Source organism: Echiichthys vipera (assembly GCF_963691815.1).
Source record: "Echiichthys vipera genome assembly, chromosome: 5".
Classification (NCBI taxonomy): domain Eukaryota; kingdom Metazoa; phylum Chordata; class Actinopteri; order Perciformes; family Trachinidae; genus Echiichthys; species Echiichthys vipera.
The window spans coordinates 16,385,310-16,398,471 of record NC_139830.1 but is presented as its reverse complement, the minus strand read 5'-3'; the positions used below and the strand labels follow the sequence as shown (position 1 = coordinate 16,398,471).

General features: G+C 39.1%; 1 protein-coding gene across 2 annotated transcripts; it reads left to right on the top strand.

The window, feature by feature from the left end:
• The first annotated feature begins 5,796 nt into the window (after window positions 1-5,796).
• On the top strand, window positions 5,797-9,482 carry nrgnb (neurogranin (protein kinase C substrate, RC3) b). 2 transcript variants are annotated; one of them, XM_083913525.1, is made up of 3 exons: window positions 5,797-5,932; window positions 7,359-7,514; window positions 9,068-9,482. In XM_083913525.1, the coding sequence occupies exons 1-3, from the start codon at window positions 5,918-5,920 to the stop codon at window positions 9,089-9,091; spliced, it is 195 nt and encodes a 64-aa protein (XP_083769651.1). In that variant the 5' UTR covers window positions 5,797-5,917; the 3' UTR covers window positions 9,092-9,482. The 2 variants fall into 2 exon arrangements, with proteins under 2 accessions (XP_083769651.1, XP_083769652.1); XM_083913526.1 differs by having other exon boundaries at window positions 7,359-7,560.
• Window positions 9,483-13,162: the final 3,680 nt, after the last annotated feature.

The window sequence follows — 13,162 nt, the reverse complement described above, 5'->3', positions numbered from 1 at the left end:
CTGAGGTCGCTGTGCTGGAAGAGGAGAGGGGGAAGAAAATCTTGTTTTTAATTCAAGTGCTAATACACAATTTTGTCTGTTTCTTAAGTAGTGCTATTTTATACTTATTGTATTGTTTTGTGACGTGTTTTATGTTTTATAATGGACCCGCATTTATGTACAATAAAACCATTATTTCCTGTGAGTTTGATGACATTTGAGCCTTGTCAGTGACCGTAGTTACAACCGTTGCCTAGAGACGGTTGTCAACAAAACACAGCAACTCTAGCTAATTGTTGTAAACTAAAACATGCAGATGTGAAGGTGGATACGAAGTGCAAGTCATTTCAGGTAGCACGTGTTAACTACAAACTAATGTTTTTAAATGTTTTAACTATGGCTAAAAACGTATTTACGCAATTTATTTAGCTAACTACAAAGTTAACGTTAGCTTATGTGCTGTTGAAAGTTCACAGTGTTAACGTTAGCTCGCTTCCCTCCTTTTCTCCAACGTAACTGTTACACATCTGGAAGAAAGATTATTGAGAAAAACTTCGACTTCTCCTTGTCAGTTATCCCTCGTTGTCACTAAAGTGACCATCCCAGCGTATCCTAAAAAATGTCGGTACCTTTCTCCAACACTCACCTGCGGGTCCCGCGAGGCTTTGGTACTATCCTGGAGGGTCTCGCCAGAGAAGTCCTGCGAGACCAGCCTGAAGACATCCATCAATATGCTGCACATTACTTCGATGCTCTTCTCAAACAAAGAGAAGGTAACTGCAACTACATATGTGGTAAAATGAGACAAATGCCAACAACTGCTGTCAAATAATGTATTATTTATTTATTATAAATTCTGAATGTATTTTTTGGATACTAAAATATATCAAAACGTTTATACTTTTTGATAAAATAAAATAAATGTACAATAAATTAAATATATATTTGATAGGAATTAATGAGAAATATGCTGTATTTTGTAACATATAAATGTATGGCAGAGAAAGCTATTAACTACCTAACAATGAATTATGGAGAAGGGGTGGGATTAAATTAGTATACTTCTTACTACTCCTGTTCGGACATTTCAGAAAATTATTTGTAGGTATTTGTTATTCATGCATCTCTATGCTTTCTAGGTGTGTATTATTATTTCTGTATAACCTTTTCTTTTTTCTTTTTCACATGTTTGCAAATAAAATTTAAATCAAATCATTTTTATTTGTTGTTTTTGCTTGTAGACAGTGGCATGGATCATGCTGAGTGGGCTGCTAAACTGGAAGATAGATTCTACAACAACCATGCATTCAAGGCTACTGGGGTACAAAATCAAAGTAACTACACTCAGCTCTGTTTATCGGTCTCTATTTATTCACCATTATTCCTTTTGTTTTGTTTTGTTTTTTACCACAACAGGCTACTCCTGAAAAAGAGCCTGCAACCCAGGTGAACATTTCCAAGTGAGTCTTGATCACCTTATGTGCTATCAACAGCCAGGAAGAACAAAACAACCAGGGTGATCAACAGGAGAGGGAGATGACAGATATGAGGGACAGAATAGTAACAAGAGACAAGCAAATAAGTCATGAGAATGCAAATAAAAATTATTTTTCATGTTTAATGTTAAAGTTAGAGTCTGGAGTTCTTGTGTAAGGTAATTAGGTAGACATGATTGTTGTTGTTTTTGTCCTGATTAGGAAGATAAGGAGATAGAATTTGGAAAAAGTACACTTAAGCATTATTATAGCACAATCACTGCACCAGCAGGGTCACCAGCTGCAGGGAGACAATCAGAGAGACATCGTGACTAATGTATTGTTTTGGAAAAAGCATCACTGAAATTCTCTCCCAGTCATGTCGATTATTTCTCACCCTACGTCTCTCATTATGATTGGTACCTTTTAGAGAAACATCTTGTGATTCCCAAACTGAAGATGAATCCAGTCACTCAGCAGAAGCCTCAAATGTTTCCACCACACAACCTAATGTCTCTGAAGAGGTTGATTCAACTGAAAACACAGAAGAATGTGAGGAAAAGCATGATATTACAGAGAAACATGTTACTTCAGTGGAAAAGGGACTTTCAGAAGAGCAATCTGTCAACATTCTCCCAGCTGCCGATGTACAACCAGATGAGCTGAGCAGGACGGATGAGGAAAATGACCCATCAATAACTACATTTGATCATCTTGACTGGGCAGCTAATGGAAAAGATAACACCTCCGCTCCAGACCAAGATATACCTGAATCTGAGTTTGAGACCGCTGACTTGCGTTCATTTAGAGGCATTTCAAATGTAGATGTGTTTGCTCAGGAGCTAGGAACAGCGGGAGATAAGGGAGGTAATGAACAAGAGACTGCAGTTGTAGATGAGAAGATTGTAGACTCAGAAAGAGAGGAAAATACTGACGTTAAAGAACCAGTAGAATTTTTTCCATATTCTGAGCTAGCTAATGTGAATTTCTGTGCTACAGAGCTTAAAGAAACAGAAATAACAATGGAAGAAGCTGCTGCTGAAGATGATGAGGGCAGCTCAAAACCCCAAATGGAGGAAACGGTTCTACACTCACCATTGTCTCAATCTGAAACTCCAGAGGACAATCAACAAGAAGCAAAAAATCAGGTAGAAAAAACAAAGGAGGAGGAAGAAACAGGGACTGAGGCTTCTTCTGGGGAAATACATGAACATTTAGCTCATATAGAGGGCGGTTTAGACAGTGATGCTATACCAAAGGAGGATTCCTTGGTTGAGATTAGCTTTGATGATGTTCCAGAGGCTCAACAGATTAAAGAGGTTGAGGAGAAACAGCCAGAGGAAGAGGGCTCAGTAAAGGTCTTACAGACTAAGATATTAGAAATGCAGCTGGAGGAAGAGGCCAAAGTGGTTAATGTAATGGCAATAGACCAAAATATATCTAGTACACAAGAACATGATGAACCTGAAATAATGGGAGTTGATAAGGATGTTAAATTTGAAGGAGAGGAAATGGAAAGTCTGCACAATGCATCTAATATAATGAAGGAGAAGGTGGACACAAGTGATTCTAATTTAAATATTGACGATAATGATGATGATGACGATGATGATGGTGATGATGATGATGATGATGAGTGTGAAGGTGTTAAAACCACCAGCCCATCACATCAGCCCACCACCAATGCAGACAAAGACAAGCCAGAGGATGAAACCCATCATAAAAACGAAGATAATGAGAAGATAAGTGAATTTGAATTTCACCAGAATGAGGATTCTGAAAAAGAGGCAGTAACAAACTCTGACTTCAAAGAAGATGACACAACAGACACGTCTGGAGGAGACAAAGAGAACATGCATACAGAAGGTTATAGTGAGATGGAGGATCAAGAAATTGATGATGATTATAATGACGGTGCTGAAAATCATTTATCACAAGTTACCCTGTCAAATATATCAACCGCTGCAACGGAGATAGAGAGGGAAACTTTAGAGGCAAGTGCACAGCATCTACTAGAGAAGAACGAGGAAAGCAAGATAACTTATGTAGAGTCACAGCCGGAGGATACTGTGGTAGGAAAACGGGTCACATCAAAGGAGAGAAGTTCAGAAGCAGATGAACTTGTAGAAGAAACCAAGGTTGATTCTGAAATACAAGAGAAGAGTGATCCAATGTGTGAAGACGGCAACATCAGCCCAACTCAAAGTGCAGATCGGCCACTTACAGACCACCATGAAGAGGACTTTGCAGAGCCTGAAGGCAAGAGTGGTGACAAGGTAAGGTTTGATGCTTCTTCTAAATACAGAATATATGCATCATTGGTCCATCATATTTCACACATTTTGATATGCCATAACATTATAGATTAACATTTTTGCAATGAGTAAATACCCCTGATAGTTTACCATTCATGGCCGTAACTTGTAAGATTTGCATATAACAGTTGCTGTTTTTCTCCCCACATTACCTCCACTTGTATCAGCAGGCTGGGCATAAATGTCAGAGGTGTCTTTAGCTACACTCTGCTTCCACTCCTGTCTCAGGTAGCCTATATAAATAAACCCTTCAAGGACGGATCTGATGGCCAGCTGACCTAATTTTCCCCCCCTGGACTCTTGGGGAAGGTGATTGAAAATATCTCCAAATGGCACATTTTCTGGGCGGTGGTTGCTCCGGTAAACTTTGAATGTCATCAAGAGGGTCACAATCAAAATCATCATAACTGTAATCTGCAGAAATGTTTCAGTTTCAGTCTAAGTTCACAGTAATCTGTGTCTTTTTTCATATACGGGCATGGTCGAGTCGCTGTTTGAGGCCTTTGCTTTGCCTCATGCTCATGAAACTGCAATACTGTGGCTTTGTTAGTGCCAGATCTGCTTTTCCTCTTGGGAGCCACCACAGCCTCCACAGATTGAAACTTGATTCGGTAATCCATCATCATAAAAGCAACTGGACAATTATTCTTGTGAATTAAGGCCTCTAACATTTTTACTGCTGCCACAGTTAGCCCTGTCTGATTTGTCAGGATCAACCGGGCTCCAAACAGTGTATGAAGGGGTACTAAGAATGTTACCATGGTAACCCCTCACCATCCTGCGCTCTCTTAGTGTCATCATGGAATTAATAGGAGGTGGTGATGCTGATAGTTGCTAGGCACCATCTGTATCAGAAATCTACCTTTAAAAGCAGTTTGTAACTGACTGGATAAACAGTAAAACAGCACTTTGTGTATTTTTACATACAATACAGTGCTATTTTGTATACTCTCGCTTCATTAGCAGAAATTATTTCAGCTGAAACAAAGCTACGACAAAACAGTACAATATAGGCCTTTAATTCTAACATTGACTATAGCTGCTGTATAGCTGATGTTTTGTGTAGTCTGTTTTATTTTAATTTATATGCATTTAACTCACAAGTGTCCACAATGATGCTCCTATACTGTTATGGTCATAGGAGAATAAATATATTAATGATAAGGGTAATACGAGCATGCTTATTACCACAATTGATTCCAGCTAATTTAATTACACTGGTCCTTCAAATTAACAGTGAATGGATCGATAAAGCATGTCAATATTGTGAAATAAGGCATGAAGATGACTTGACATATTGCTTGACTGGTTGCATGCGAGCGTTAATTTGAGATATATAATTCAGAAAAATGGATGTTTCTCTTTCACTCTCCGTCTTGTCTCTGAGGCTGGCAGAGGCGTGTGGGCGGCAATACCAGCTGGGATCAGAGGGATGGAGAGGGTTGTTAGCTCACACTGCCTCTAATAAATTTATAACACCTCAGAGTGTAAAACAGTCCAAGATGCTTACTCCGTTATATTTTCACGGGATTAGTAGAATTTGAAAGTCAGCAATTATTGTTTTATGACCATCTGGCTTGTACATAGTATTTCTAAGTTGGTAATCTGTTTTTATTTGTGGAGTTTATAGTTGTAACACTGCGACTTGTGAAATTTCTGTGATGTTCAGTGCATATGTTAGTCACTTTGCCGTTTCCTAAGTTATACGAAGACTAAACAGTTTATCGAAACTGTCCAGCTTTAATCACTTCACTAGAATAATACATATTTAGCCTGCATCAGTTACTATTCTCAAGTCTTTAGGCTGTGCTCGGTGAATGTTAATGTGAACACAGTAGGTCAGCAGACTTAATGGGACTGAAAAGATGGAACACATGCTGTCATGTTTGTAGGAGGTCTCTCTTTCCTTCCCTCCCTCCCTCCCTCTTTCTCTCTTCCTCTCTCTGACTGTATGTCTCTCTCTCTCTCTCTGTGCGTGAGCGGGTGTTACTGAACGTACAGTGATTGTTAGTAAGAGCCAGTGAGGCATCTGTACGATACCGGAGACTCATTTAAAGAGAGCTTTGCTTGGTCCACATAGAAATTTAAGCGTACAAGTCATACTAGGTCTGCTCACCTGAAGACTGAAGTCGTCTCTGAGAGTAAGACATGGACTGTCACAATGTAAGTAGCTATAGCTTAACTTTTTAAATAGATAACTTTTCAGTTTGGTTAATTGGGTAATACAGTGTTTTAATTACTAATGGCTTCATACTGCCATGTGTGTTTCTTTTCCTTTTACTAGATTAAAATATATTATGTTGACCATTTGAATAATTATGACTCACATAGTGTCTTTTTCACAGAAAATTGACCACATAAAGACCTATTTTCACAAGCTAATTTTATCATAAGTAGATAATATTACACAAGATTTGCTTTAGAGTATTTCAAATACATTTCTGTCAGATCAAGTCTAAATACCCTGAAAAAACAACAACAATAAGACCCCTGAGAAGGTGTGCAGCCAGCAAATCCCAGTGCAATAAAAAAAAAAACTGGATTCTGGCTGCTCAGTGAGCAGTCAGACAGAGAGGCTAATGATTGCTGGCTGAACAGGTGGGTGGTCACACTCCTACACTGGAGGGGTTTCACTGGAGACATGATGCGCTGCTTCACTAAGGCAGTGGGATGACAGTGGGCTTGTTCTGTGGGTTGCCTTTGTGTGAAATGTCAATTTGTTTCTATCAGCAAAGCACAGGGTGTAGCTGATATGTGTTCGCCACAGAATTTGAATTTGTGTTTACATAACTTGTCGACAGTCTTGGCGCTAATCCACTGACACTTTATGACCAGCCAGAATTTCTCATCCGCCCACCCATTTTTCCTTTGGGACAGTGGATGCTGTACTTTCAGTCACTGAATGGGCTCCTGGTGTTGACTGCAGCCGCATTTCCGCTGGGTCATCCTTTCTCTGGCCCAGGTAGCAGAGAACAAACTTTTCCTTCAAATAAACACTTTTTTAACCATTCCACCGGTCTATTTGAAATATAAAGGATAAGTTACAAATCCATTATCAAACATGAAACAATCTTTTATTGTTTCTGACCAGAGAAGCAGTTTGTTTGTTTTTTGTTTTTTTGTGATGAACAATGATCAATGATCTTATAATCATTGACTGCTGCTCAGTTTGGGAATCTATATATAATAATAATATATGTTTGCTCGATGTGAAGTTTAATTTATTTTCTAAAGCCTTTTCCATGATAAAAAAAAAAAACAGTAGACATGATGATGATTCATTACAAAATAGTGAGTGTATTACATGAAAAGAAGAGAAGGGGAGAGAAAAAAGAGGCATAGTGGCTTAGCGACCTCCTGAGAGGCCCACTGAAGTCATGTAATAAGGTTGAGCCGCTCAGCAACAAGCACACATCCTTCTCTGTCGAAAAGATAGCTTTGTAGCGTATGCAGATAAAAAGATGTAGCATTGCAATCTGTTGAGGGTAAGATTCTTCCAGCAATATTCCAGGGAAATAAACATCCTCATATCATCATGTAATATGCTACCCTTCTGTAACAGACTGCTATTTTCTGGTCCTCTCTGAAGGAGGAGTGCAGCCGGCCCCAGGAGGAGGAGGACATCATGGACATCCCCCTGGATGACCCCGAGGCCAACAGGGCTGCTGCCAAGATCCAGGCTGGCTTCCGTGGGCACATGACCCGTAAGAAGATGAAGCCGGAGGACAAAGCAGAAGGGGAGGAGGTGAGCAGCACTGGGGATGTACGCAATGGCAGCCAGGGGTACACAGGTCAGTTGGGTAGAACTACGGGATACAGTCACATAATGCCGTTAAAGAGGGCATTATGAGGATGGTAACATAGTCTCCCATCAGGAGCAGTTACTAAAGTAAGTGAGGAAAGGTAAGAGATGGAGAGCCTAAGTTGCTTATTTGACTGTCAACAGACTTAGAGTTAAAACAATATAAGATTATATATAAGCAAAATAAGTTAGCACAATTTGATGTCCTGCTCCTTCTTGGTTGAGTCTTCTTCAGGTCTTTTTTTAAATATTAGAGGGGAAACAGTGACCTTTTATCAGAGCCCGAACACATAGTGCAGGATCACAAACTGATCTACCGTTATAGACATGAGGAGAAGAAAACATTTAAAAGCTATGCATAATTAAATACACCTATTAGAGCGCCTTATGGGTTATCCCAAGTGTGATTAATGCAATACATAAATGAGTGACTCATTTAATTACCCCATAGGGTCTCCAGCAACAGATGACTGAACCTCTCAATTAATGACCCTGTTAAAGGGGTTATAAATGAATCTGCTTGTAGATGTGCTATTATATCAAGAGAAAAGATGTTTGTCGGTTCATTATTTAAATTAGAGTTCATTTCACCTGGAAAATGTCAAGTTACATTCTGACAGTGGTAAACATGTTTTCCTAGTTTGTATGTTATACTATCGTTCTGTTTCAGAATACAGTTTTAGTCCTACTGCCGTTTTCTCCTGAGGGCTTCTACTGTTTCAACACAAGCAAAGGCTGCACTGCGATTAGATGTCATGCTTTATTTTTCAAATCGGAAAAGGACAATGGACAAAGTTATCATAGTATAATATAACTTTTAATTTAGAGCTACACTTGTTTACTTCAGATATCCACAAGTAAGACAAAGCTTTAGATTCCCAGGACTCAAAACTCCACCTTTTCCTGTAAGACAAAGCAACATTTTCTGTGGGGATGTGGCTGACACAAGGGATGCTCGTCACTGATTCTCCCTAACCCAGTTGCTAGCTGCCTTGCATCCTTAGCTAGGGATTTATTTATAGCTCCAGGTGCATAAGGTACAGTATATGCTTCAGAGGGCCAAGCAGAATTAATGGACCTGTCCGACTTGAACCATGCATTCCTTCCCTTTGGGGAAGACCCCCTTTTTCGCAAAAGAATTAGGGTTATGTCAGCCAAGTTTTAAGCATTTAACAATACTTTTATTAACATATATAACTATATATATATATAGTTATATATATATATATATATATATATATATATATATATATATATATATATATATATATATATATATATATATAAAATATGACAATTATTTGCATAATGGAATGTTTCACCTCCTTTAAAAATGAATTCTCCTTAGGTAGGAACTCTATACAAAGTTTTCTTCAAGTGTGTTTATGTAATAGATCCACCCACAAGTACCTTGCATTGTGACTTTGCATTAGAGTGTATAAAGAAAAGTTTTTTGGTTTTCTTTCTTACAACGCCTTGCCTGTTTCTGTTTTTAGAGACAGGAGGATCGGGGGCAGTAGAGAGGGACGACACATCCGTGCCAGAGCAGTGACAGCCCTGTCCTGACCTGGATGAAGAGAAAGAGGAGAAGCAAGGTAGCGGGAGATGGCTGGCATAATCTGGCTGGGCTTGCTTTCAGTCATACCTTTTTACCCCAGGAGTTATTTTCTTTTTTCAACACAATTTAGCAGTAGAAAAATGAACCGACAGTTTCGAGGGTGTGTTATGTGAATTTTGTGAACTTTAACACTCCTCTGCTTCTTCAGCAGCCTCATCAGTGCGGATGTCTTTGACCCAGAAATTGCAACTCACTGCATGTACTTGTGAAATTTCTGGTAGTGTGCTAGTTTTTAGATGATGATCTGTGAATGTGAAAATGAATGTCCTCTAAATGCTAAACAGGGCTTATTTTGGATGGAACCGCTTATACCATCTGTGTATAAAATTTGTATGCATCAGCTTTTGGACTTTGCATATTTAGTGGCTTAAAGTATTTGTTATTTTGCATTGTTTATGATGTGCTTGTATCTTGACCAATAGTTTCCCTTTTGACTTGCTTACACAAATGCTTAAAACATCAAAAGAGAAGTAGCTAGTGATGTTGTATTTATTCTAAGTTACTTTATTCAGATTGTACCTCGATTATCTTTTTGATCACAGTTTTTGAAGTAGGTTCTCTTTTCACCGTTTAAAGCATTTTCTATAAATCTGATCTTCCAAAACAGTAAGCATGCAGTAATTACACTTTTTTTTTCCAGATGCATTTGGTGCAGTGTTACTTTATCAGACATTACTTAAATATTCCCTGTTGTTGTGTTGGTGGATTTGACTTGAAGTATGTTAAATCAGTGTGTGAAATTCCATTGTCAAAGTTTGCAGAGCCATCATGCTTTAAAACTATTTAAGTAGTTACCTGCTGAATTTTGCTGTACACTACACTAATAAATCCACCTTAACAGTCAAATGTCTGTTTTAAATGTCATTACTTCAGGTTAAGTATTTGTTTGTTTCAAACAGTACCTTTTATGTCATTGCTCACCTCCATATCTATTGTTCACTGGTTAAGTTAAGTCATTAAAGCAGCCAGAGCTGCTCATTTTCCTTTTATCACGGCAACATAAGCAAGGCTGCTAATTGGAGAGAGCAGTTTTCATGAAGCTGAAGCAATGTTTTTTCTCCCGTGTGGCTCTCTTGCACAAGCCATTTTCATGAATAATTCATAATATAAACCTGCACTTCTCATTTTACAACTGCCAATTACACTAGACAAATGAATGGGATTTTCCTCTAATAATAACTATTAGATATAGCAGTTTAAGTAATCAGAATGGACACAGTTGCAGACCCTGGATGCATGAAGCTATAAAATGTTTTGATCCCATCAAAGTGCATTGTTATACACTGCTACACCACTATGTGTTGTATGCAGCACACTATTTTGGTCTACCTTTATTGCAATAAGGCTATTTAAATCACAAAAGAACAACACATTTTTGCTTCATTTGCCCAGGCAGTCTTGTTCACTTTATGAGAAACAGACTAGAGCATCTTCAGTCTCCTAGCGCTCCCACTCAGCCCACCTACACACATCTGAGCCGCGCAGCACTCTGCACGAAACCCAAACTGCACATGCATTCTCACACAGGAAAAACACAACCCATACTTAAGTATGCAGATCCCACTCAAGTCACTCATACTGCTCGTGCACAGAGACATACACAGGCATTGTTGATTGTGTAACCAGCTGTAGAGATAGGACATCCAACATGAGCCTTGCTCTCAGTGGTTTTGAAAAGCACTTCCTTCTTAGGCTGACATTCCTCCTCTGCCACGCTCTCATAAACATCCTCTAAGGGTTTTATATGGACCGATTCTCTATTTTCTCCTACTCAGTCCCAAAGGTGCCATGGCCACATTCTCCCGTATCTTTAATGACTGTGGGTGAACAATCAATATTCTGCACACCTCCAAACATAGCACAACACCCACTTTGTGCTGTAGATTGAATTCTGAGAATAAGGTAGGTTTAAAAAAAACAAAAAAAATAGAGTCTTAAAATCATTTCAGTTAGGGTCCGACGGTGTAGCAGAGAATAATAGTTCTGTCCCTTGTACAACTTGTTAAACTGAACATGGACTATTTTAGGAGTAGATCATGTGAAATATCTGCTTGGTTGGTTTTTCCTCTTTCTCAGACAGCTTGTCAAAGAGAAAAGATCTTTCTGGTCTCCTGGGTGATAATTAGAGATGAATAAGCCGGGACAAACAGCAGGGGGCGCAATTATCTCTGCTTTCCAGTAGTTACGCCACTGGCCTCACTATCTTAGGAGAGATCAGTGTCTTTAATGCCAAGTAGGTTACACAACTTAGCGGTAATGAGAGGCCACAGCCGCATTAACAGCATCTGATGGATCACCATCCCTTACACTGTAAAATATCACTGTCAAAAGATGTGATATGAGCATCAGCGTGTATAACAAGGTAAAGATACTTTTGTTAAATCTGTGTAAGTCAGTCCTGTTGTGGAGCAAACATGAAAATGGTTACTATTATAACACAAGCACCCAAGCTGACTGAGACACACAGGCCTCATCTGTGCTCTGCTCTCTTCCTGTATCGAGGGAAAGAGTCCCCCCTTGATTTAGAGTGTGTTAGAAGATGAGAGGAAGAGGGAGGTGCTGCTATTTTCGAGGGCAGAGGTGGAGGGGAGAGGTTCAGCTTTGATGGCCCACTACACAGGAGTCTGAGCTCTGGGAGAGTTGTGGCGAACAGCAGCTGTTCCCACTTTCCTGGAGTTTTCTATCAACCATGCGTCCTCCTCTGCATAAAACCTCCCTTGTTGTCAAACAAAATGTTCTAAAAAAAAAAAAAAAAACTCTAGACAAAAGCTTTCATGCGGGAGAGATTAAATGCAAGTGACTCATCAATGCATATGACAGAATGACTGAATCTTTTATGGGGATTTTATAAATTGCATCATGTCTGATATAATAAAAAGGTGACAGCTCATTTTATAAGCAATTAGAACGACCAGATTTACAGTGAGGAGAGAGACCTAATGCAATTAAATCCTAATGAATGAACTATTGTGACTTTCACTTTTTATTTTTAACTGTCAGACATCCTGTCTTCTTCTTGCAGAGCACCTGATGTTTTCCTTTTGTTTTCCTTACACTTTTTTTGACCCAGGTGTTGCACTGCTATTTTGTTTTCTACATGTTTATTGGACATTTAAATGACAGCAAACTAAAAGAACAAAAGTGTAGCAGATAATCTGTTGATGTTAGCTTTGCATCACCAGACAGTGAAGTGAATTGATCTCTTCTTAATGTAGCTTCCGTAGCTTTTGCACCACCTAGAGGTCAAAGTAGATACAACACATCACTTTATACATTATGTGTTTTCTTTATTTGATGCTTTTATTATCGTGTAACTCTCATCTCCAGGTACAGTACCATGGATCATAAACCTGACAGGTCCAACTAACAGCAAAATGCTTTGCAGATGCATGTGCTTGTGTATGGGTCAACAACAGGCTTGGTTGCCAAGTAACAAATTGTGAGTTTATTGTGAGGCTCCAGTCCAGAGAGGAGTTTGCACAATGTGACAAAAGTGGGCCAAAGAGGGGGGGAGTGAGTTGTTTTTCAAACTCAGACATTTCAGGGCTTTAAAGTGGGCTCCTCTTAGAGCTGAAATACATTACTCCTTCTCAGCAGGAATTCTAACGAAGTAGCTGAACTCAATATTGAAGTCAATCCCTTAATGGTTTACTATTACTAGTATAAAAATACAAGAACAAAACACTTACAAACTTTTTAGGGGAAGCTTTAAAAAAAACACTTTCTGATAAATAACCGCCCGAAAAAGCAAACACAATTTTCTTTGAGCTCCTTTCTGAAAGGGCAATGCGGTGTGTAAAAGAGGAGCTCAACTATACTGTTTCTCTGTCTTATACACACACACACACATACACACACACACACACATGCACACACAGTTGGTTGTTGTTGGCTGTGATTGGGGTGCTGAGAGGAGAGTGGGGCTCAGTGTGATCAGGCAGAGGCCAGTGTTGCAGGCAGACAGGCAGTGGAC

Coding starts and splice junctions, on each gene's coding strand:
- nrgnb (XM_083913526.1), top strand. Junction 7,561..9,067: donor TGGCAGCCAGGGGTACACAG/GTCAGTTGGGTA, acceptor TTCTGTTTTTAG/AGACAGGAGGATCGGGGGCA.